This window comes from Neodiprion pinetum, chromosome 3, assembly GCF_021155775.2.
Source record: "Neodiprion pinetum isolate iyNeoPine1 chromosome 3, iyNeoPine1.2, whole genome shotgun sequence".
NCBI lineage: Eukaryota > Metazoa > Arthropoda > Insecta > Hymenoptera > Diprionidae > Neodiprion > Neodiprion pinetum.
Window position 1 is genome coordinate 7,701,966 of NC_060234.1, and position 22,908 is coordinate 7,724,873.

At 38.8% G+C, this 22,908-nt stretch overlaps 1 protein-coding gene across 3 annotated transcripts in view; it reads left to right on the forward strand.

The window, feature by feature from the left end:
- LOC124215349 (A disintegrin and metalloproteinase with thrombospondin motifs 9) overlaps positions 1-22,908 on the forward strand; it is a 180,961-nt gene that overhangs the window by 12,372 nt on the left and 145,681 nt on the right. For all 3 annotated transcript variants that reach the window (XM_046618652.2, XM_069134263.1, XM_046618653.2), the window contains one exon: positions 2,572-3,692. In XM_046618652.2, the coding sequence (XP_046474608.1) occupies positions 3,398-3,692 (295 nt within the window). In that variant the 5' untranslated portion in view covers positions 2,572-3,397. The remainder of the gene's footprint in view (positions 1-2,571; positions 3,693-22,908) is intronic.

Here is a 22,908-nt window from a genome sequence, read left to right on the forward strand (position 1 = left end):
CCTTGAATTCGCTACGACTTCAGGATTATTCGATACTATTTTTGGCGTCAGTCCGATACATTTACTATACGTATGATAACCGCCAACTCCGATCTCCGTTCCCGGTCATCTCTCCGACTTATCGCGGTATTATTTTTACATTCCTAATATGCCTGAAATTACGTTTTCATTGTTCCCGTCCGGTGGGCGGGCGATTTTTATTCTTATTCGAAGCCTAATACTCTCTTCGTGACGCGAGGATCCTTCGCCGCAAGAATACCACTCAATTCTTCTTCCTCCTTTCTCTTTCGGCGGGAAAAGTTTTCCCGCCAAATCGAATCTCGGCCTCCGCGCGCAACGCGCCAAAGTCTGCATAAGGCGCGTCGACTTTGCCCTCGTTCCTAAAGGCATCGCGGCGGGTCCCCGCTGACCGTGACTTGTCACACAGTGTGCCGTTCGCCGTGGGGCAAACGCCGCGTTCGCGGAGAACGATCGGTACAAGTGCCGGGAAGGAACGAGGCAGTCATCGCACTCCGTATACCTAACTTACTGTAAGGTTTCACCGCTTGACAATGACGCGGAGGTTCCAAGGGAGAGAATAAGTTGACCTAGACCACGGACGCCACGCGAGGTCACTAGCCTTTCCTCATGCTGATATTACACCATTCGCAGCCGAGACACGGTTATTGGATCGACTATACTTCGTGCAATACTTTTTCGTACCGTGACTGATTTTAAAAATACCCTCCTTCCCGCCCTTTTTTCGTTTTACCTTTAATTACGATTTTGATTTCCACAAACTGCAACGCGACCAATAATACTCAGAATATATAGTATGAAGACATCAACTTTACCTAATCCTCAGAGAATAGTGAGACTTGAAAAAACTTGACTTCGTTTTAAACAAAAATCTACGTAAATTTCGATCCGATCATGAAAAAGAATTGGAAAAAAGTGTACTTTATTTTTTGCTACTCGGAAAAAAATAATATACTTAATTGGATGGTCAGGTCAGACTAACAATAAAATTTGGATGAAATAAGATCTATTTTTTTGCTTACAGTTTGAAAATATAATATTCATCAACCGACTTTAAAAAAAACTGACCTAATTCAACGTAAAGACTCGAGAAAAAATGAAACTCGCCAAGTTTTATGAATCGAGCAGAGTTTGACATTATCTATTACAGGTCTGGAATACACCTACCACAAGGTACATAATTCAATCATCTATTCTTAGTGTCTTCCGGTCGTTGGAAACCCGTTTCAATGATTGGAAAAAGAAATATAATTAAGCTGACAAATGAAAAATGGGTGAACAAAAACAACAAATTGCGATACTTTTCAATACAGTTATATTTAATATTAATAACGAATGGTTTCGTTTCTTTTTAAACAATCTCAGGAATGCTAATTTATTTTTAATATTACGATTGTCTTTCAATCATGACCTAAAGTTTCTCACGAAATAATGAATATACGTTTGCCTGAGATGGTTGAAACACGACACTGATTAGTTCATACGGATGTCTAGATATAAGGCGTCTATCTCCGGTATATTGTCACTGTTGACAAAGACAATTATTACCGTCCTACGGGACCTAATTATAATACTAGCCGTAGGTAAAGGTGAATGTACATTGTGAATGTTGCCTAATTGCTTTATACCAAATAAAGAAAATCCCGCAAGTAACAACGACGTAAGTTACGCCGCCTACGGATTTCCCAGCAAATTACTCTCAGAATATTTATTTTATTGACCTCGCAAAGAATATCGTGGCGTAAAATTACAGCCGTGAATAATGTAACTCTTATCAGTACGTGATTATATAATACGGTGATTAAGCTGCCGCACAGTACGAAAATATGGTCAGGGTTACTACGACTGCGTGTGGATTGTACGAAGTTACCGCAATAAAAAATTATTCAAGGTCCCCGAAGAGACAATATTGGTTTACCGCAGTTTTATACAATTGAGCTGACAACGTATATCTGATCTGGAAAGGCATACAGATATCTCCATAGCCGATTGGATTTGTTTCGACCGTTTTAAAATTCGCTCGAGTGGAATCCGAAGTGTGAACTCAAAATTAGCCGACGGATTTTCGGGGCATGACGCGAACCAAACGCTTTCGAGACGGAACATATGCGACTTTTTATCGTAGCCGATGTTGTAATGATTCCAACGAGCCCTGGCCGATCAATTTTCGACCAAGGAGTCGTGAGATATAACAGTTTGAGTCTCTGGAGACGAAACGTGGGCGCGAGTAGCTAGAATAGCTGCCGTGGAACTCGCGCGAATAGCGCTATCCCTGCGAAGAAACTTGCGATATCTCGAGATCCGCTTGTCTAATATTAGCGAGTCGTAGCTCGATGGATTTCTCTCGACGGCGGCTACATCGTGGAACAGAAAAAGATGTAGATTTTCGCCGAAAAAAAATTCACTCTTTCTGTTCTATCGCAAAAAATTCTTCAATCATTTCGTTTTTCCCGACACTGGTCTGTTCGGGTATAGAAAATCGCATACGATTAACTCGTTACAACCTACCCCCAGTAGGCAGTAATCTTGATTTTCTCAATTTTTATGTTTCAGGTGTAAGACGACGTATACGAGGACTCGAGCAAGGTGTGCGAAAAGAATCGATCGACACTCCGAGAGTCGAGGATTCGGACCGATTTCGGCGTGTAGCTTAACAGAGTTATACTCTTTAAATTGGGTTTCGTTATTCGGTTGGTAAGAAATCATAAATCCAATATTCCGGAAAAAGTAGAAGTCAAATCTGGATCAACAAGTCGAAGTCACCGTCGAAAATGTCGAACTCTACTATCACGGTGCGAGTATACGCCTTTAACCATTTTTGGCAAGGCTGATACACTTAAAATCGTTGTTACTGGTACAAAAAAATCATTGCGAAAAGTCACACCGTATTCTAAGATTAAGATTATTCGAACAGCGAGAATTTTTCGAACGTTTTCGTTCTAGTTGCTTCCCTTTTGGACGCTCTCCAATTCTCGCTGCACTGTCGTACATGTATTCGAAACAAAGCTTTGAACATCAAATCCACCCGATATTACACTGCCATTAATAATATCACAGAAACAGTGCCATTTTACAACTGCCACTAATTTTATAGTTCGCGTTAAATAAGCTGCTCCTGTTGGTGCAGTATTGTTACAGACAAACGAACGATATTTACGTACAGTCATAAAATACAACACGTGAAGTAGCTCGATCTTTCGAAATCGAAATAAAAATTATTTAAACCGAAATTATCTGACAATCGTGTTTGTTACTCTGATGGAATAATCCTGAACACTTCGAATCAGTGAATTATTCGTCGAGTGTTGATATCTTCCCTAAAAGTGTTTTGAAGTTTTCGAACAATCGGCGCGAATTTCGATAACGAAAAAACGTTACGATGTCGCGTTTTGTGGGACGCGCTGCAACCGCGGCGGCATGCGTCGCTATCGTGCTATTGGTCGTTCTCCTCGTGATTCTTTGGACCGGTGTCCGTTTCGGTACCATTTCTGGACCGTCCAATCACCGCGACCTTCTCAACGAAACGGTCACACCTCAAGGCCGCGAGTTGTACGAGGAATCGGACCGACCACCGGAAATCGTCACTGGAGCTTCCATCGCCTTCGATCGACCGCAGCACCGCTTCGGCGTGAAACCAAAGACTTCCGCGGAGGCCGAAGACTTGAACGACAAAGGTGAGTTTCTTGTCCAATTTCCGACTGTTTGCTTGAAGCGTGTTTGTGTAGATTTTGACGCAGAAGCACGTGGAAAAAAAAGTAGAAACAAGTACATCTAATCGAACTGGTAGCTGGCTGTCTTATGTGGAAAGATTAGCCGATCTTCGTTGACAGTTTCAGAATGGCAGGCGTGTCGAAATCAGACTCAAGTATGAACTAGTTGATATTATGTGTAGCATAGGTCATAAAGCAATTATCTTGTACGCGAAATTCGTTTCTACATTAATCGAGTGGTCGCGGGTTCAAAGTTCAGATTGACCGTTAAAATAATGATGGAAAATATATATCGTATGAACCTTCAAATCTGCCATTCGGAACTTTGATCTATTCAGAGTTTCGACCATTCGAGGTTTTGACCATTAAGAATTTTTGGGTCCGTTCGGGGATGGATTCGGAATTTAGAACATTCGGCATTTCGACATTAGATTTCATTTGAAAATCTCAACTTTGACTTCCATTCAATCAAGTCACGTTCCTGTATATTTTTATAATTGGAGACGTATAAGGGTCATCATTTCTTCGTGAATGTTACTCAAGTGTGTATAACGAATTTTGTATCGCCACATTCCTCGGCTCAGGATCCTGAACCAGATCCATAGTCTCGAAGTCCATTTTGGTGTTTTGAAGCGTTTCGTGGTGCTGCTAATGCATGAGTCAGAATTCCGGAGTCCGAACGAAGCGATAAGAGGAGACTAAAAGGACAGCTACGTCGTTCCTTGGAAGCTTTCGGTTTCTCAACGAGCAGATATAAGTTGGCCCTAGGCGACAAAGGGCTTCATCCCTATTATCTCGTAAGCATGTACGTCAAAGTGAACACTGGACAGCAATTATGGATGCCTCTATGAAACGGCACAATTTCATCGTTTTGACAAAGGCTTCCATTACCAGCCTCCCATTATTCCCATCGGCTGTCGCATTCCGATTGTCGCTTGGGTATTGTTTTATCCCCTCCGTTCGACTTGTTGGAGTCAAAAGCAGGTTGGTTCATGGGTATGCCGTTTTATCGGTTATACCTGCACGTGCTCAAAAACTCTTTGGAGGAATCTTCGCCGTTCCTCATCACTGTTCTCCATTGCTTTGTCACGCAGGCTTAACGACTCGCGTATCACGGTAAATTAGTTGTCCTTCGACGCTACCGAAAGTTTAAGTTCCGAGTTCACGATCGTTGACGAAAAGGTGAATCTCATGTTTCACTTACGATTAAACTGATCTATTAGATAATAAAAGTCGATTCGTGCCTTACGTCGATGAAAAAAAATCAGCGTAGGATTCAGAATCGTTATTATATAGGCATGAATCCCAACTTTGACGGATTCGAAATATTTAAATTCATATTTTGATACTAGTTCACTGATCAACAGGAAATGATTAGAGAGTTATACACAGAAATAGACAAACGGCAATCTTTCATCGCAATCATTTGCTCTTCTGAAAAGGTGTCAGAGTGAAATAGAGAAAAAAGTAACGAGAAAAAAAAAAAGAAATAAACATGAACACTGATTGTGAGTACGAGACGAGAGATATTTGACTAACGCGTAAGTATTGATGCTCACTGTTATAGAGCTAATATGGACTTTAGCGTCAAGTTTCAAGCTAGCCTTACAAGGTCGTCAAGCTTCCCGAAGGCGATGTGTCAACCGTACGTCGAAGCCGGTAGTTTGCGCTGTATGATTACATAACGGTTTTCTTGTCATCGAAATCACCAAGGCCAGATGGATTGCGATTTGTTATTTCTCTGGAATTCTCCTAATCAAATTGCATCGTAACCTAACGCGAAGCAGAAGGTGTGAACGAAAGGAGAAATTCGGCAGCTAAAAACTTTTGACATCAAGTTCAGCTGGGATTTTTGTCATGAAAATAAAATAAATATCGCCTCCAGGTTTTTGAGAGTATCGACATATCATTGTAGTATATTACATATAATATATTTCTCTGTGTATTTTCAAGGAGGGAAAACAAAGTGTTAAAAAAAAAATTACCGGAATAAAATTTCTGCTTACTTTACGTTTAAATGATATACACACAAAACAGCAAAGTGCGATATTTGCATTATTGTTACACACACAGCGATTCGATGATTCATCGACACCGTATACGTATACACCTATGCAATATAACGTATAGTAAAAGTCAAATTATATCCGTAAGTAGAGAAATGCTCGTTTCTGACGGCCCTGCACGCGTTACGGCTATTCCGGCAAAGTGGTGCGTTTAGATGTAAGAGTCGGATTTCTACCTCCGTCAGCAGACAGACGGTATCACGTGTTTGTTTCTACCCGAGTCTTCTGATAATTCCGTTTTCTTTTTATTATCTATACTTTTCGCGTATGTACACTGCTTAGGTTTCGGGTTTTAACTTTAAAAAAATAATACATCAAAGTTAGGAAAGTCTTCGCAATGCGATCAAGATTGATCAGTTTGTTCGACTGTATTTTTGTTTAATTGTAAGTCAGTCGAGGTACAGAAGATTTAATTAAAAAAATTATTTTCTCTTACAATTTTCTTATTTTACTAGTTTTTCTAATGGTTCTTAGTTTTGAGAAAATCAGGTGCAATTTCACCGGAATTGTTCTAAATTCAAATAAAAAAAAAAAAAAAATCCATTTCATCCGTTCTTCTATTCATCTGCAATCTAAATATATGAAAGAAGAAATCCAACGCCCTGGACCTAAAAATATGAAATTTGGCGAGCATCTTTCTCTTTTTGATTTCCACTCCCAAGGGGATGATGAAGGGTGAAACGTGTTTTTCACAGTTTTCTCGATATCACTTCACCCCGGCAAGGTATCGATTTGGTTTTTGTTTGTAACGGTTACTCGTTTGAATATCTAAAAACGTTTTCAAGCATTTTTCGAAATTCGACTCGTAAGGGGATGAAAATTGGTGAAAAGTACAGATTTCTCGGTATCTTCAAGGCCCGATGAAATATCGATTTGGCTTTCACTACGGCCTACCATAAAAAAACTATCCCCAAATAAATTCCCAATGAAGCTAATATCCCTCCCATGGATAAAAATGGTTGTACGTAATGAACTGTTTCACATTGAGGAATGCATTTTTTTTTTTTTATTATTATTCCGGAAAGAAAAAACAATCAACTAGTAAAATTAGTATATATATATATTAGTATTAGTTTATTGCTCTTCAGGTACATTTAACCCATAGCAAGGGGATATACAGTTAATACATAAATATACACATTACAGTTTAATAAGTGATTTAAATAGTAGTTTTTTCAGATTTTTCGGAACCATTTTACCATTCACAATTTTTTTTTATTGGCAAAATAAAGAAGAGAAAAACATCTTGCGAAAAAACTGAAAAAATTTTCAAAAATCCCATGTGACATATAAAAATGTTTCAGCAACCATCCATAGTAAATCGACTTCCGCTTCTAATTTTATTGACGTTTTTTTTTTTTTTTTTGGAAATACCTTGAAAACAGTAAGAAAGGAAAACCGGCCCATTCGGGGTCCAAAATTGAAAATTTTAACATCTGACACAGGATTTTTCAGAATCTTGTCAAAAATTTTAATTTTGGTCGGTCGATAAAATCGTTTCTAAAAATTGTAGAAAATTGAAATTGAGTCAAAAAAAAAAAAAAAAACAAAAAAAAAAAAAACCGAGTACACCTTTCAAAGTGAGAACGATCGCAGAAAAAATCGCTCGCCAAATCTAAGAGGCCAAGGGTAAAACCCAGGTCGAATCGGTGTGGAATGCCCCATATATATATATATATATATATATATATATATATATATATATATATATATATATATATATAAACGAAGAACTATTTTTTTTCTGCATTAAAAAAACAAGCAGAGTAAAATACAAATCTGTACACGTTGATAACTTGGTACGTACCGGTAATCGTATATGATGTACTTTGCCCGTGCCAGAAACTCGACAAAGAGTCGAAAAAAGAAAAAAAGTGGTTCGAAAAAAGCAAATAGGTGGAAGGATGCGAGAGAAAAAAAAAGAAATCGAAGAAGGCTTACGACGGTCAGGCCTGCAGACTGCGCGGCACATACCGCATATCTATCTATCTATCCGTCTAACTATACACCAACATGTGTGTACGTACCCATAATGATACCTGTGCATCATGCGGCGGACGGCTGTCTTCCACAATCACTCTTTACACTTCGGGCTGCTCGCTAATAACGCGATGCGACGTTGATCTTCGTGTACCGTTAATTCCATATCAAGCATATGTATATAAATATATATATTATATGTATGTATATACGACGTATCTTACAAACGCACACAAAGAACGCCCGATGTGTTCAGTCTATGATCCGCGCCGAGGACACGTGCTAATTAGAATCGTTCTTGTCCCATTAGCCGACGGTGTGTATATATATATATATATATATAACAGCCCACAAAACTCTGCAAATTATTTGAGGAATCTCACCGAATGTGTGCGTGTGTGTGCGCGCGCTAACTGGTGTATCATGCCGAGAACCGTGAGGACCCTTTGGAGCGTTAGATTTTAGGTCCGGCTTCGTCGAGTTGACGTCATTTTTTATTCTTCATCTTATTCTTCTTTGTGGCAACCGTTGAAAATCACCTACGCTACGGAGAGAGATGAGAAAAGAAAAAATGTACGAATGGCTCCAGAAATTGCCGTACATATATTTACCGCAACAAATGTGGAATCTATGCTACATTTTTTTTTTTCCATGCGGACTGCCAGTTTTGGTTGCACAGATTTTCACTGCGGGAACGAATCACGTTCCCGATTGTTGGTGAAAATTTTTGAACAAAATTTAAGCAGGTCAGAAAATTCGTTCTAGAAGAAGGTTATCCTGATAACACATACATATTTACACGGTTAGAATACTTTGGTTTCTATAAAGATCTCTGCAGTTTGGTCAAAAATCGATAGTTATTAATAATATTATTACGATACAGTTGTACGTTGAGTATTTGTCCAGTTTTTAGATACTCCTAAGCTATACCACCACCCGAGTATCATTCGATACTTGATTTCAAATCGCTTCAAAATTGACAAAAATCAGGTAGATTCGCTCGATTTCATTCTACGATGGCTAATTTTATCAGGAAGACCGTACATTGTTCACTGACAATAAGTTACTAAAACCGATTATCTTGTTTTCCAGTAGTCAATTTGATACGGCAATTTGCTGATCACAACCAATATCGATGCAAGGTTGTAAAATTAAATATCCAACGATGCCAAAGTAACGAAAAGAAACCCTTTCAGTGATTCCGCAAAGAATAGTCTGTTGAACAAAATGACGCTTCGTATAATGAAATCGAACAAATCTGTTGGATTTTTAACAGTTTCGAGGAGATTTGAAACGAAGCATTAACATCCGAGCTTTCTTTTTTTTTTTGTCAATTTTTCGTATTTTCAGAGAGAGAGAGAGAGCCGCTTAGCTTTGGAACACATGTGATAATTTCACGAATAATCAACGTACGATTATTTCGTAATAAAATGACTAAAAAGTGTCGATTTTCGTTCAACCAACCTCCAATATCCGTGTCCACTTGGCTGTTTACTTTCTCATATCCGCGTACATTTCCTACTCGTAGCACGTGGTAAGCGGCGAGTGAATTCAACGACCTTAACTTCGGAATTGACAGGAACTTTTCGGCCTTGACCTGTTCGTCCTCACCTTCGTCTCTCCGAATTAAGAAAGATCCCGGAGTAAGCAAACTCATGTAACGTGTCACACGGGTATTACAGACATCTCGAGGCGTTGTTACGTACGATACACTGCATCGTGTGTACGGTACACGACTACACGTATGGCACTTTTTTTCTCAAATTTTTTCAAATTTATTTTTAATTTCAAAATGTGTGTACACATAGGATAAAATCATCAAGAAATACGAAACGATTTGCATATGCGATATTTATATTTCGTTTTTCTTTAACACCTGTTTATGTATAATATTACGATTTTTACGCGTATATCGCGTATAAGAACGCATAGTTAAACAGTTACACAGTCCACACTCATAACGCCTTCTCTAGAATTTACCCTTACACGTATACAGGTATACCTGAAGACTTTCACTTATATTCCGTGCATGGTTATTCCGTCCGTGTGTTTATTATAATTTTTTTTCTTTTTTTTTTTCACTCGCCGTTGATCTTGTTTCTCCTTCTTCGTATCTTTTTTTACATTCGTTAAATAAAAGTCATCGTTAATTAATAGCTTCGTTCGCCTGCCTGCACGGCTGTTAACACGCGTTCAATATTCATGTATATTAATTATACTTTCTGATTATGCAACGGAAAATATCTTACACTAGATATTATGTTAGTTATCATACCCGCCTGTCGAGAGAGCAGTTTTATGCTTATACCCATTAATCCAATCACGGATCGATTGCTCATTTACAGTGCATTTATAACGCATGTGCTACCTAGCCATACACTGATTGTGAGTAATTAATATGAATGTAATATGTGTCAGACATTGCGGTACAAATTACGTTCTCTCTCTCTCTCTCTCTCACTTTCGTTTGGGCTTTTACCAATTTTCTCATCCAATGTTAAATCCATTTATTTCGACATTTAACACCATGCACGCAATTTGTCAATTATCAGTTCTAACCGTGTAATTTGAAGTTTGCACGACATGTGCTTGATTGTATATCAGTAACTAATTCGCTGGTATATCGTATAACGGTAGGTGAATATGATTTTACTATCCTTGAGATGTAGTATCGTATCTGCACAGTATCTAAAAGAAATAATAAACGAGTTGGGCGAAAAAAGAAATCAGGAAAATTCCGGGAATTCGAACGTGTTTGCTTTGCTATAAATAGTCTATAATTTGAATTTTCTGATCAATAAAATAATACCTGTATAGAAATTTTTTTCAAATTTTCTCTGCCAAAACTATTACCGGGCATGTTTTTTCTCATCGTTAGCGAATCGAGGATTGAAATGTGACGAGAGATTGCACACATAATATTTCTGTGAAAATTTCCCTATTATTGATTATCAATTTAAAGAAATAATCAATTATGCGAGGACGGCTATTCTGTAAGCGAGAAATCTGACGGAGACAGATAATCGTCCAGGGAAATAAAATAATTAACATCCGAATCGGTGATATCGATTTAAAAATAATTATTTAATTTGCATTCATATGTAAGCGAAACATATTTCAATATTAAAACAGCAAGTTTCTTCTTTTTATTCAATCGTGTATCCGAAGCAAATTTTCGGCGACGACAAGTCCAAGAGGCACTCCATTTGTTACGAGAACGCCTAAGATTAGCTTCTTGAAAAAATAATTTATGTAACCAAACAACTATGTATATACAGTATATACGCCATGCGTGTATTTCCCTGGTTATAATTAATTCCTTCAGTACGATCGTCGAAGAAGCCGATCTGATCGCAGGAATTCAATTCACCGGCAGATAGATGTACGGATATACAGATTGATCATCCAACGGCCGAATGGTTCGTCGTCTGCGACCGTGTATTGCGCATGCGCTTAAATTCGATAGCAGTTTTTCGTCAGGCTTGCCAACCTGGCAAAAAAATTCATACCACCGGTCGCCACGACGCGTTTAACCTCAAATATTTTGATACCTCTCGGTGTTCGGCACAGCTGCCAGCGACAAGTGTCAATATTTTTGAGGTTACGTTCACGACGGTTGGTCACCCTGGTAAATAACTGCTCAAAGATTTCAGCGCATGCGCACTACATTGTAGCAGACGACGGACCATTCGCCTCTTAGATAATCACTCTGACCTGTTCGTATATATATGTATATATACATTAGGGTGATTCAGAGAAAATAAATTTTGCGATGAGCCACTTCTTAATATTAATATTAAAATCTTAAATTTTAACCGGTGTCCTTGTATACCTAAATGAAACTTTTGAACCTGTCTGAGAGGAAAAAAAATAAAAAAATTTTTTCACCCTGAATCACCCTAATATACATATATATATATTAAATACTATTTAAGTGATATGAGTCAGTCTTGTAGCATTTATAAATTAACAACATCATTATTTCAAACGGTTCGATGTTTGAGGCCTGATAACTCCGAAACGACTCACCTTACGCAAATCTTTATCCGGATCTTTTTTGTAGAGCGTAAAATTTCCTACAAGAATATGTTTTTTTCTTATATCTTCACACTGATTCGTTTTCGAGCAATAAAATTCTAAATTTTAAAAAAATTTTTTCCCATGTTATTTAAATGGGAAATAGAAAATTGAGAGTCGCCACCTCTAAATATCAATATTAAGAGCTCATATTTTACCGAGGTCATTTTTGAGGGATACTCGGAAGATTTTTCAATGTTTCGGTTTTTTTGAGACACTCTAATATAAATATATATATATATATGTAAATTAGGGTGATTCAGAAAAAAATTTTTTATTATTTTATCATATATATGCAGGTAGATATAGATATCAGTTTTTCCCAACAACAGCCTTAAGTCTTCCTCTTCAAATAATTTGCATTAATTAGCATCTCCGTGGCTGATGCTGCATGCTTTCCTCAGGTATGCTGTGTCTTGTGTTTTATACCTATTACCGCAGCTCAAAGACGTAGATATAATGTACCTTGCGTGCGTTCGCCGAGGTTGCCACGTTGGGATAGATGAACATTTGAAAAATAGAGAGAGAGAGAGAGAGAGAGAGAGAGAGAGAGAGAGAGAAATAGACACGCGATGGACGAATTTGGACTACGTTTTATAAGTCGATGTCTGCAGCTCTGCACCGAGTAAAACTTCATTTGTTATAGCCAATGAAAAGTTCCACATTCAACTGGATGTATCCTTAAAATATGGATTGAAATTTTTTTAAATATTAGAAGAAATTACAGTTTTCAATACCGCATTATCCGATTATTGCAACGTTTAATCCGTTTGTCTAATTTACTAAATTTTTTCGCGATCAAGTAAGACCTTGAGCTCGCAGAACATCATTTCCATTTTGTAACCAGAACTGTATTCATCGGTTACGGTAGAAATTGAAATCAGTCAAAAACACATGTCGTATAATAAGAAAAACTAGAAATTTGATGCTCGGATGAGACTAAATAAAACCAACATGTTACCTGTACTGACATCTGTACTTTAAGATTTTTATTTTCTTTCTAATTGTCATCTTATATTCAACGTAACAGAAATCCACGTGCAACACTTTAAGATGCCTGTGAGAATAATATTCGCGTTTATAACTTATATTATATACATACATTATACGTACATACATAAATACATTGCTTCATGGGAATTTATCAAATTTTTAAGTATGTTTATATATACTCGTATAACTTTTTGTCGCTTTTTCTCCTACAACGGTTATAAAGTACACGTCATGCAAACCAAATACAGGTTTATTTTATTCTTTTTATTTTGCTAGACCGCGGCTGTCGCTTGACTCCAGAATGTCTGCGTGAGTTTTGTCGGAGAACAGCGGTGTGACTAGTCGTTAGGATTCGGGACTTCTTATACTCATATTGTTTGTCTATTTTTTCCACGATGTTTGTACTACGCGGATCGCATCCGTAATTCAACTATTCGAATTTCAAATTTCGTCAACTCCTGCACCTCAATTCGGACCATAGAATTCATCATAAATAAAATCAAACCTCCTCAATTGTCACACACCTGTTTTTCTCTATTTTCGTTTTTTCTTATACCACTTTACTGTAATTCTACTTAATTTCATTAAATCAACCGTGCTCGAATTGTACAAATATTACGCTTATTTTAAAGCTCCGAACATTTTTTTACATTTTTTTAATCCGATAAAAATAACGTCGATTCGCATAAGATTCCATTTCGCATCAGACCTACGAAAACAGTTCATTCGTCAACTGTAGCATGGGAAAAAAAAATTTTGCGCAGACTGCAGATTTTTAAGAGAGATGGAAAAAAAAAAAATCAAACACCTTTGAAAGAACCTTGTGAGAAATTGTTGCTCAACGGTCCAGTGGATTGGAATTATAAGCGAGCCTGACGTTGCTCCTGGAAATCGTTAACCTGACTAGCAAATAAGCGCTAGCTGGAATTAGTTCGCGTGCAATAAAAGACAACGGGGAGAATTGTCCGTCATAACAACGGACGACTCCAAGTGGCACATCTCCTGCTGGGAATTATTCACGGCGTCTAGATGATCTTGACAGGGTGAATCCACATCCAACTGTCGAGATTAAAGGAATGCAAAACTGTGACAGGGCCTCGTTTCTTTTTCAATACTATCTCCTCTCGGCCGATTAAAAGTCCAGCTACGCGAAAGCTCTTTGTCTTTATTTTTTTTTTTTTTTCTCATTGGAAGAAAAAAGAGTGGGAAAAAAAGATGACAGACTAAAAACCAAGAAAACTAATTTTTGCACACTAATTGTCGCAGTATAGTTTTACGGTATATAAAAATAAGGTTCACAAACGGCAACTGGAGCTAATCAACAATCGAATTTTCGTGATCAGGATAAACAATATTAAAAAAATAGATAGTTTATTTTATTCGTAGACGAATTTACGACGAATTCTCTGAATTGACAGGTTTTTTTTTCTTCGCCTTTTTTTTGGTTACCTGTCAGAAGAAAATTGTTCCATAAAATTTTGCCATGTGTTACAGGTGATTTGTTCCGAACAACACGTTTTTGTAGAACCGGAGGAATTAGGTCCGCCCCGTTTCGATCTGTGATAATAAAAATGAGTTGCCTCTTCCTTTGTGAAACAGGTCCGGTATAATGTTATCGAGATTCGTTGAATCGGCATGCAGACATATTTCAATCGGCGGTTAATTTACATTCGAGAAGCCGGACCGAAATTTCTTCCTCGACGACGGGTTGCCGTTTTGACAGAGTAAGACAGGCTCAGCCGGCTGTGAGATGTCGGGTGAAATTCATCTTCTCCTCATTTTGACAATCGAATTCGTTCGTTCGTTCATTCTCTTATCTGATGACCCTGAGGGACGTACACAACGCCTGTTAGTAAACTCTTTTTCTGAGTGGTTAAATAATTCGTGTATAATTGTTTACGGTAATGAGACGTCGGGATTTTGTTAATCTCTTTGAAGTGAGCGAAAACAGCACGGAGAACCCGACTTCTCGCTGTTCGGACATACATGTATATAAATGCCTGTAACATATTACCAGTGTACGCGTAACGTGCGGGATGTGTATAATAAAATCCCGTCTTATGGTTTTTTTTTTTCATTAAAACCCTTTTTGTTCTCATTTCTTTCCTGACGGTTCCCGTGGCACGTATTAACTTCCCATCAAAAGCATTTTTTCCAGACATAATATTAGGCGTTCACTAATTAACTCAACGTACCTTCTTGTACCCCGTAATTATAATATAAATATGCATGAAACAAACAAAAAAAACTCCCTAATAGGATAGGTATCAAAAAATAAACAACCCGAGTGCGTGCGAAAATAAGGATATGCGAGAAGGAAGAAAACAAAAAAAAAATTGCGAAACACGTGCTACGGCTGATTCGTTGGACGCGGAAGATTACCTCGCATATTAAAATAATTTCGCAATCTTTACAGCTTTAGCAAAGATTTCAGCGCTAAAGTATTCTTTGATCCAACCGAACTTACAGTAAAACTCGTTCCAAGCCATTCAATATCGTGCCCAAAATATTGAGGACTATGTAATTAAATGATGTGGAAATGCCCGATTTCATCCCGAATCACTCGAAGCCGTACGAATTTATTTGACGTCGAAATTTGACATTTGTTTGGGTATAGTTGCTTGCCATCGTCACAATTGTCAACAACTGATCACTGACCCTTATTTTTAAGCTTTCTTAAAATTGTCTGAATTTGATGAATATATTGACGTGGCATGGCTGTCAATTTTCGATGACAGGGGATCGGTGTGAATTACGAGTGACAGGGATGTGTCAAGGTTTGATGCCCCGATGTTCGCGCACGCATTTAACAACGCACTGACACAGCAAGCAAGCAAGAAAGCAAACATGCAGGCAGTCTCTTCTTCGGTGTATCGTATTTCTCATGAAATGAAGTCAGGGAAGGGGAGTAGATCACTTTACAACTCGCCTGGTAGCGCAATATAATTCTGGCGAAGAGTCGACGACGCATTGCGTGCGTATAATTCCGTATCGAGAAAGGTGCGTTGAACTGTCACCTCCTTACTCACGATTCGTTAATCTGTCGGTCTCTCTCTCCTTCTCTCTCCTTACTGCGAACTCATTAGATTCCCGATTAACGAACCCCGATCCTTAATTCGCTCTCCCACCTTTCTTCAGGTTCTTTGTTTCGACCACTTGCCAGTTTCAACTCAGCGATACGATAACTCCTCTGTGAATGCAGACACCGAAGTGCTTGAAGTGATCGTACAGTGAATGCTTCACTATGTTTATTCCGAGAATGCAGATGAAGCTGTTGGACGAATAGCGACGGAAAAAGACTCCTTGTATTTGCAATTCTTTCTTACAATTGTTGAAAAGATCCTAACCCATTGGCCATTTCTCTGACCGATCGGTTTCCTGATGTATGCGCGTTTCATCGACCCGCAGACTTTGGTCATAAATGGGACATAAATTGCGCCGCGTTGTAAAACCCGGCGAAACGTTTCGCCCACGAGGCTCTCTCACGTGTGTGTAGTTACAGGAACCCACGCGTGTCTGATATCCTCTTTGGCGATTAGCGATTTTGTGCAATGCTAGTTCTGTTTTTCCGCCCAATTATCACAGTCGCGATTACTGAACGAGTGGTGGTGACTCGGTAAGAAGCTGTGAAACGAGACGTTGCTCAATGCAGGTTTCCAACCGGGAAGTAAGAAACCGCGGAATGGCGATGACGAGAGATGTGTATTAAAGACGTCGAACTGTGAAGCAACGAAGTTCCGAAAAATCTTCACCGGATGCTGAAAATTTGCAGAAAACTTGCGTAATGAACGAGGCTGTTTCGTAAACGCGCGAGGTAAACTAACTGGATACATATGTGGGAATGACACACGGAAACGGCGGCGTCTTTTCCTTGGTTCACCGCTTTCGACCAATGCTCATATTTCTGAGGCTCAGTTCTCAGGCCGTAAACGATTAAACCCATGATTAACGATTCGTTGTAAAACAAGATTCTCGAATGATTCAACACAGCTTGGGATAACAGGTGTCACTGTTCGCCAGGGGTCATTAAATATAAAACTTGAGGCTTTCGTGCATGCCTATAGGTAAAAGAATTTTTTGATTATGCAGTAAACTGGTTACACGGACACTGAATTCTCACTCGTTGCGTTGAGCCCTCCTCGTGACGTCGTCGAGGTGTTCCTCGGCATATAATGCATTTTAAGGTCATCGAACGCTGTGACCATCTCCCTCTCTCGCTCTTCTCTCTCTCTCACTCTTTCTGTACACTCCCTGTCCTCGGTATAAGAAATTTGTCGAGGCATTGCCGATACCCAACGGGGACCATGTCAGACGTAATCATGGCAACCATAAATTCGGCCAACTGCATCGGAATTCCATTGGAACAGTGGCCAGGACCTTATCGGGATCCCTCGATATTTTCCAGGGCATATTGATGTTTGTACATACATAGTCGCAACTAGACAAAAGGAAAATTGTATTATGGAAACGTTGGAGTTGCAAGTGAATCGTGAAATAACTTGAGTAGATATATACAACGTACCGAACCAGTTGTCACTGAAGAAAGTAACGCTCACATCCTTTTAACTTATCGTTAGTTAGCTGCTCACAGTTGTGATTTTGATAATCAAGATCAATTTGACAAGAATTGATGGACTGAGGACCATGGGTGAATCAATGGTCTCATAATGGATTGATGATTCTAATTTCTCAGCCCTACCATTTTTGGCTCCAAAACCGTGAAGTCGAGTTTGATATCAATGGCTTGGATCATTCTCTAAAAAAATATCTAGGGTAACGCTAAAAATCTCGTCATTCTGCGATCGCTGGACTGACGTGTTGACGTAGTTTCCTCAGACTCGAGGAGAGCGTATTTCCAGATAAAGGTACATTTCGAACGCCTCGCAGGGCATGTTTACAACCCAAGAAACCAGAGGCGAACTCTTGGCACCTCGGTGCCTTGATTCTCCGAGTTAGCTCGACTCTCGGACAGAGTCCGTGGACAGAAATGCAATCTTTCTCCCTATGGTCTCGGGACTAAACTTTTATCTGACTTGTTCATGTGTACCGACTGCAAACAAACTTCGGCGCAATGTCGGACAACGTGATAGTGTTCAATACTACCGGACACTAGCCGCTTCAGTGGCGTAGAGAGTTTAATTTCACTTCGAGAATCTGTTCTGCTAAACATTTTTTCAAATCAAACCAATCCAGTTCTAAACCGTGATTAGCAATAATCCAATAGAAAAGGTGCGCACGTGTCGTGGTGAGAATTTTACGAGGGAAAGTTACCGTAGGACGAATCGTGAGAAAAGTTCCATTGGTAGCAAAACAGACAAAAAATAGAGCTTAGTCATTTTCATGATTCACAAACTTTTCCGTGATCCACGCATAAATGTCAAAAGTTGTTACCGTGGTCGTCAACAGTCTGTTTAAAGCTTTTGAATTACGATTCACAATTGTGAATTACGTTTTCCACACGTTTTTCCGGGGTCCAATGATGACGAAAACAACTCTTGGATTGAAAATTACCACGAAGTATTGGGGACGCAGCTGTCTGGCACTCGTCCACGACACTTTTAACAGTAATATAGAGTATCAATTTACGATCCACAGTTGTCTGAGCGGAAGGAGACGATTCATAAATATTACAGTTGGACATCAGGAATTGGTGAATAAAGTACAATTACGCGTTGCGGAAAAACGCTGAAAATTGTCGGTACATTGAAACGTGTTCCGTTGGTACTGCCATCTTTGCGAGCGTCAATTTTGTCGTGGGTAAATTTTTAATGGACAATACGTTCATCTGACCGATTGCATGAGATGTATCGGATTTCTCAACTACTTAATAACCACCATTATGATTCATTTGAGTTTAAACCGTGATGATGTAACTGATACCACGCTGACCTATTTATCCCTCTATTTTTACCATAACGTTACGAATTTGAAACAGTGTCAATATGACGAGGTGATTCGTGGTTTACAATGCTTATTCTTAACTGGTTTCATTTGTTTTCGGCATGAGCTTCTATTAAAGTAACTTCGTGGCCCGATCCTAAAACGCCTTATAGCTAGAAATTATTCGAGGGATTTGTCTTGGATCTGAATCGTGGACGTGTCTGCAGAATAACGTGTCTTACCTTTATATTTTTTTTTACCCTTTCGAGATTCGATAGTGTAAAAGGAGGGTAGGCTCCGTTGACTTTGCACGCCAACGATGATGCCGCGGTACCTAACTCAGAAATACTAGTAGTGCTAGAAACTAACGCCACTACCTATCTGCCAGGTATTATCTCGCGTGTACGGAGACGCGTAGGCGTTGTACAACTGTATTCACGACTATAACCACACCGGGGTCCACGGGATTTTAAGGTTCTGCAAAAATGTGTCCACTCATGATTCGAGAAGATACTTGAAAGCGGAAAAGAAAATTATTCTCAACTGAAGCGAATGAGCGATAAATTAGTACCGCCAGTAGAATGCTTTGGATCTTTTTCGATGTCCAATTTATCAGGTTATTTAACTCGCGCCTTAATCATGCAAAGTAAACTTTGGCACCATGTACTGCACAAATCTCAGTAGTTTGTGATTACGAGTACATCGAGTTTCTTCGAATATTAGTTTAAACATATCGTGCTCGAGAATGTTGATGAAGAGTCTGAAGTCAGACGCATGTCGTTGAAACTAATAACTGTCGATAAAAGTCATACGATCATACCTCGGAATATCTATTACATCAAAAGTTTACTATCATTGGAAACCTACGTACGATATTCTTAATTATGTATAATATATTCTTAATTACTCCTGTGTAAAACACTAAAATGTAAAAATCATCATTACTGATCGCTGTGGACAGCAAATTCCAAACAACACACGTCGTACAATTATTCTTGTCATATCCATATACAAAGGTCCAAGATTGGATCCTTGTTTCATGCTTCTTTTCTTTTTTTCTTGGCAATGCAAATAAATGTCTAGAGGGTTCTTACTCGGGTCGAATCGTTACCGAAAAAATGATGTGACGTACTTCATCGACCCACAATTCCAATATTCGTTACTCCCCTACACATGACGGTTCGTTGTTAAAAATAATCGAGATTCCTCAGCAGGGATTGAAATATGAATCGAGTAATGAAATCGACGCCATATTACCGTAACAATGATCACGATTCGGTCGTACAATGGAGTCTTATATGCACCAGGTACCGTTTCTCTATCTCCGAAGGCCCTCCACTCAAGTGGAATCTTTTGTGTTGAGGTAGGTCTCTATTCTCCAACCACTCGAGTCAATCTTCTCCGAGTCTCTCGAGGAGCCGAAATGTCTTCAGTTATTATACACCGAACGATGAAAGGGTCACATCACCGTCCACCGAAACGAACAACGGCACATCGTATCTGAATATATTCGTGTTATTGGACGAAGGAATGACACGCAACAAATTGTTCCCTTCAAGGTTCTCGCTTCCATTTGGAAGGTCCGTTTACCGATAGATTTTCTTCTCTTTTGTCCGCCCGTTCAATATGGCAAGGTCGACGATAGTCGAGCGATAAGCAACCTTTAACCTGGTTGGAAAATTCGAACATCACAAAGAGTTGGAGCTTGGATATCCGTGGCGGTAAATGGCCTTGTTAAGAAGCGAGCAAAAACATCGGTTCGATGACCGGCGAAAGTGGAAGCGAAGACCTTGACAGCGGTGAAGAAGAAAAGCGCGAAGGACCTTCAACTCGGAGATAAAAATCGACCCAGAGCATAAAGACACTGACTGACTATATGAACGAGAGAAACTCCGCGGGCTCTTGTGAGGCATAGGCATAATAAATGGCTGTAAAAATAACTGCACAAAGACTGGTGTAAAACTTATCACGTGGTTCAATATAACTCTTCGCTGAGCGTGCACTTTATCGATGCAATTAATCGGTAATTGTTATAGACACCGGGGTGAAGGAGTCTTTTGTTTTCATGATTGGAATATTTTTATACCGTTTAAATTACAACATTTTCCGCTGCATGCAATTTCTGACTCAATCTTTTTTTGATCAATTTCCAATTCCGAATGTACGCGATAAAATTGTGCTTTGGCATAAGATCGATTCATTTGTGGTGATTAGAGACATTTGATCCGCATCGTAATATTTTTTTTTCGTAGCACCTTCTAATGTTATTAAATATTCGGAAAACAACGTTTTCTCAGGCGACTCGTTCTGTGAATTGTGAAAGACTTGCACGACCTTTTCCTATTCGAATCGCACAAAATGGCAAAATTTTTACGGGGGTTTTGGGCGTTTCTGCAATACTTCCAAATATTTATAGTTTCAATCTCGACAAGAATTTCCATACAATTTTTGACGCTTTCACAGAGTTCTAAAATTGCTTACACGAGATTTCTATGGGCGTGTCACAAGGTCTTAAATACCACTAAAGTCACGCAGACTGTTACTAATTAAAATAAACTAATTATTGTAATTTTAAATCAGTTGTATTTGCTTCAGTTTCGACTCTATTGGAAAGAGAAAAAAATACGACCCAACTATCGCATCGTTAATATTCTCTACTTTTTGCAAAACGGAAAATTTTTTCACGCAAAGACCCAATTATGTCAAGCAGTATATCATCGTGTATGATGTATGTTTGGTGCGAGTATAAAGATGATAATGAATTATCCAACGTAATTAAGTAAATAAAATTGCCTGCAGAATAATCAACAATGCTTTGTCTACACACACAGATAATGGTCGACAGGTGACGAAATTTGTAAAATTCTGTACTAAAATAATCTATAAGGTAACTTATATACCTACCAATTTTGTGAGAATATTATTTACGACAGACAATTCTTCATTGGTCCAAGATTATTACCTCGATAGAATTATCCGAGAAATTACATAAAAGGACAACGGATATCGATATTTAGATATTCGACTTGACATTTACGACACAGTCACGGTTAATTATCTAGCTCGCTAATTAATTAAACGCTTAAAAAGTTGGCTATCCTTACCTGCGATCTCGGGTGTAATGGTCTACTTCCTGCAATCTTCTCGTCAGTCTTACACGCGTGTGTGACAAAAGTGAAGTGTATTTGAAGTTTAATAAAACGCGACTAAATTCACCAGCCCAGTTATTATCGAGTCTCGTTAGACTCTCGGTGGCAATAGTCGATTATTATTCACTAGCAATTTCCACCCGGCTGCGAACGCAGCTACGTGACAAAGTTCGAAACTTTGCATCGTCGCTACGCAAGCTACTTAATTACTGTCGTAATTCTCATCGCTGAGTCCGTGCCGCTTGTCTATTATGGAAATCTTTGCCTCCTCCTCCGGTTCTTCGCGTCGTTCTTCCTCATTCAGCAAAACCTATTACTCGGCCTCGAAGAAACCCTTTCGTCCTTTTTCACTTTTTCTAAAATCTCAGATCAAAAGTCGTTACAAACCTCGAGTGAATATCGGGCTGATTGATTTCCAACACAATTTCTCCTCCGAATCATCGATATGAATATTACTCCGAAATCCAATTTATGAGACACGGCTTTTGAATTACTATCATTTTTATTACGGGTATTGAATTACTATCATAATTTTGATACACTATAAACCGAGCTTTTTCAACTATGCTAGCTTTTCTGTCTGCAGTATTGCATTACTAGAAAAAATGACCGCTGTACATTTGTGGTTGGAATTAGTTTGAATATGAATAATTAGTTTCGTGTCACAAAATACACATTAGTGGGAATATTTCCTACAGTTTGCCGCCAGGTGGCGATCAGCACTGTCCGCTATTCTCACAAGTGATTCGATTCGTGGGTCATAAGAGCGCGTAGATGCGTGTAGAACATACATTAACGTACAGTTCTCGCGATTTTTATTCCCGATGCTGACTGTAAGTTTCATTCAGTGTGGCAACAACCAGCCGAGATCAGAGAGTGTGTGTGTGTTTTTTTTTTTTTTTTTCTCGGTCCATCTGTCACATACTACATTTTCTACTCGTCAAAAACCCGGAACATACGGCGTACATGTGTATTATAGTAGGTATATACCCATGGCATATACCAATACGCGTTACGACGCGGCAACGCGGTTAA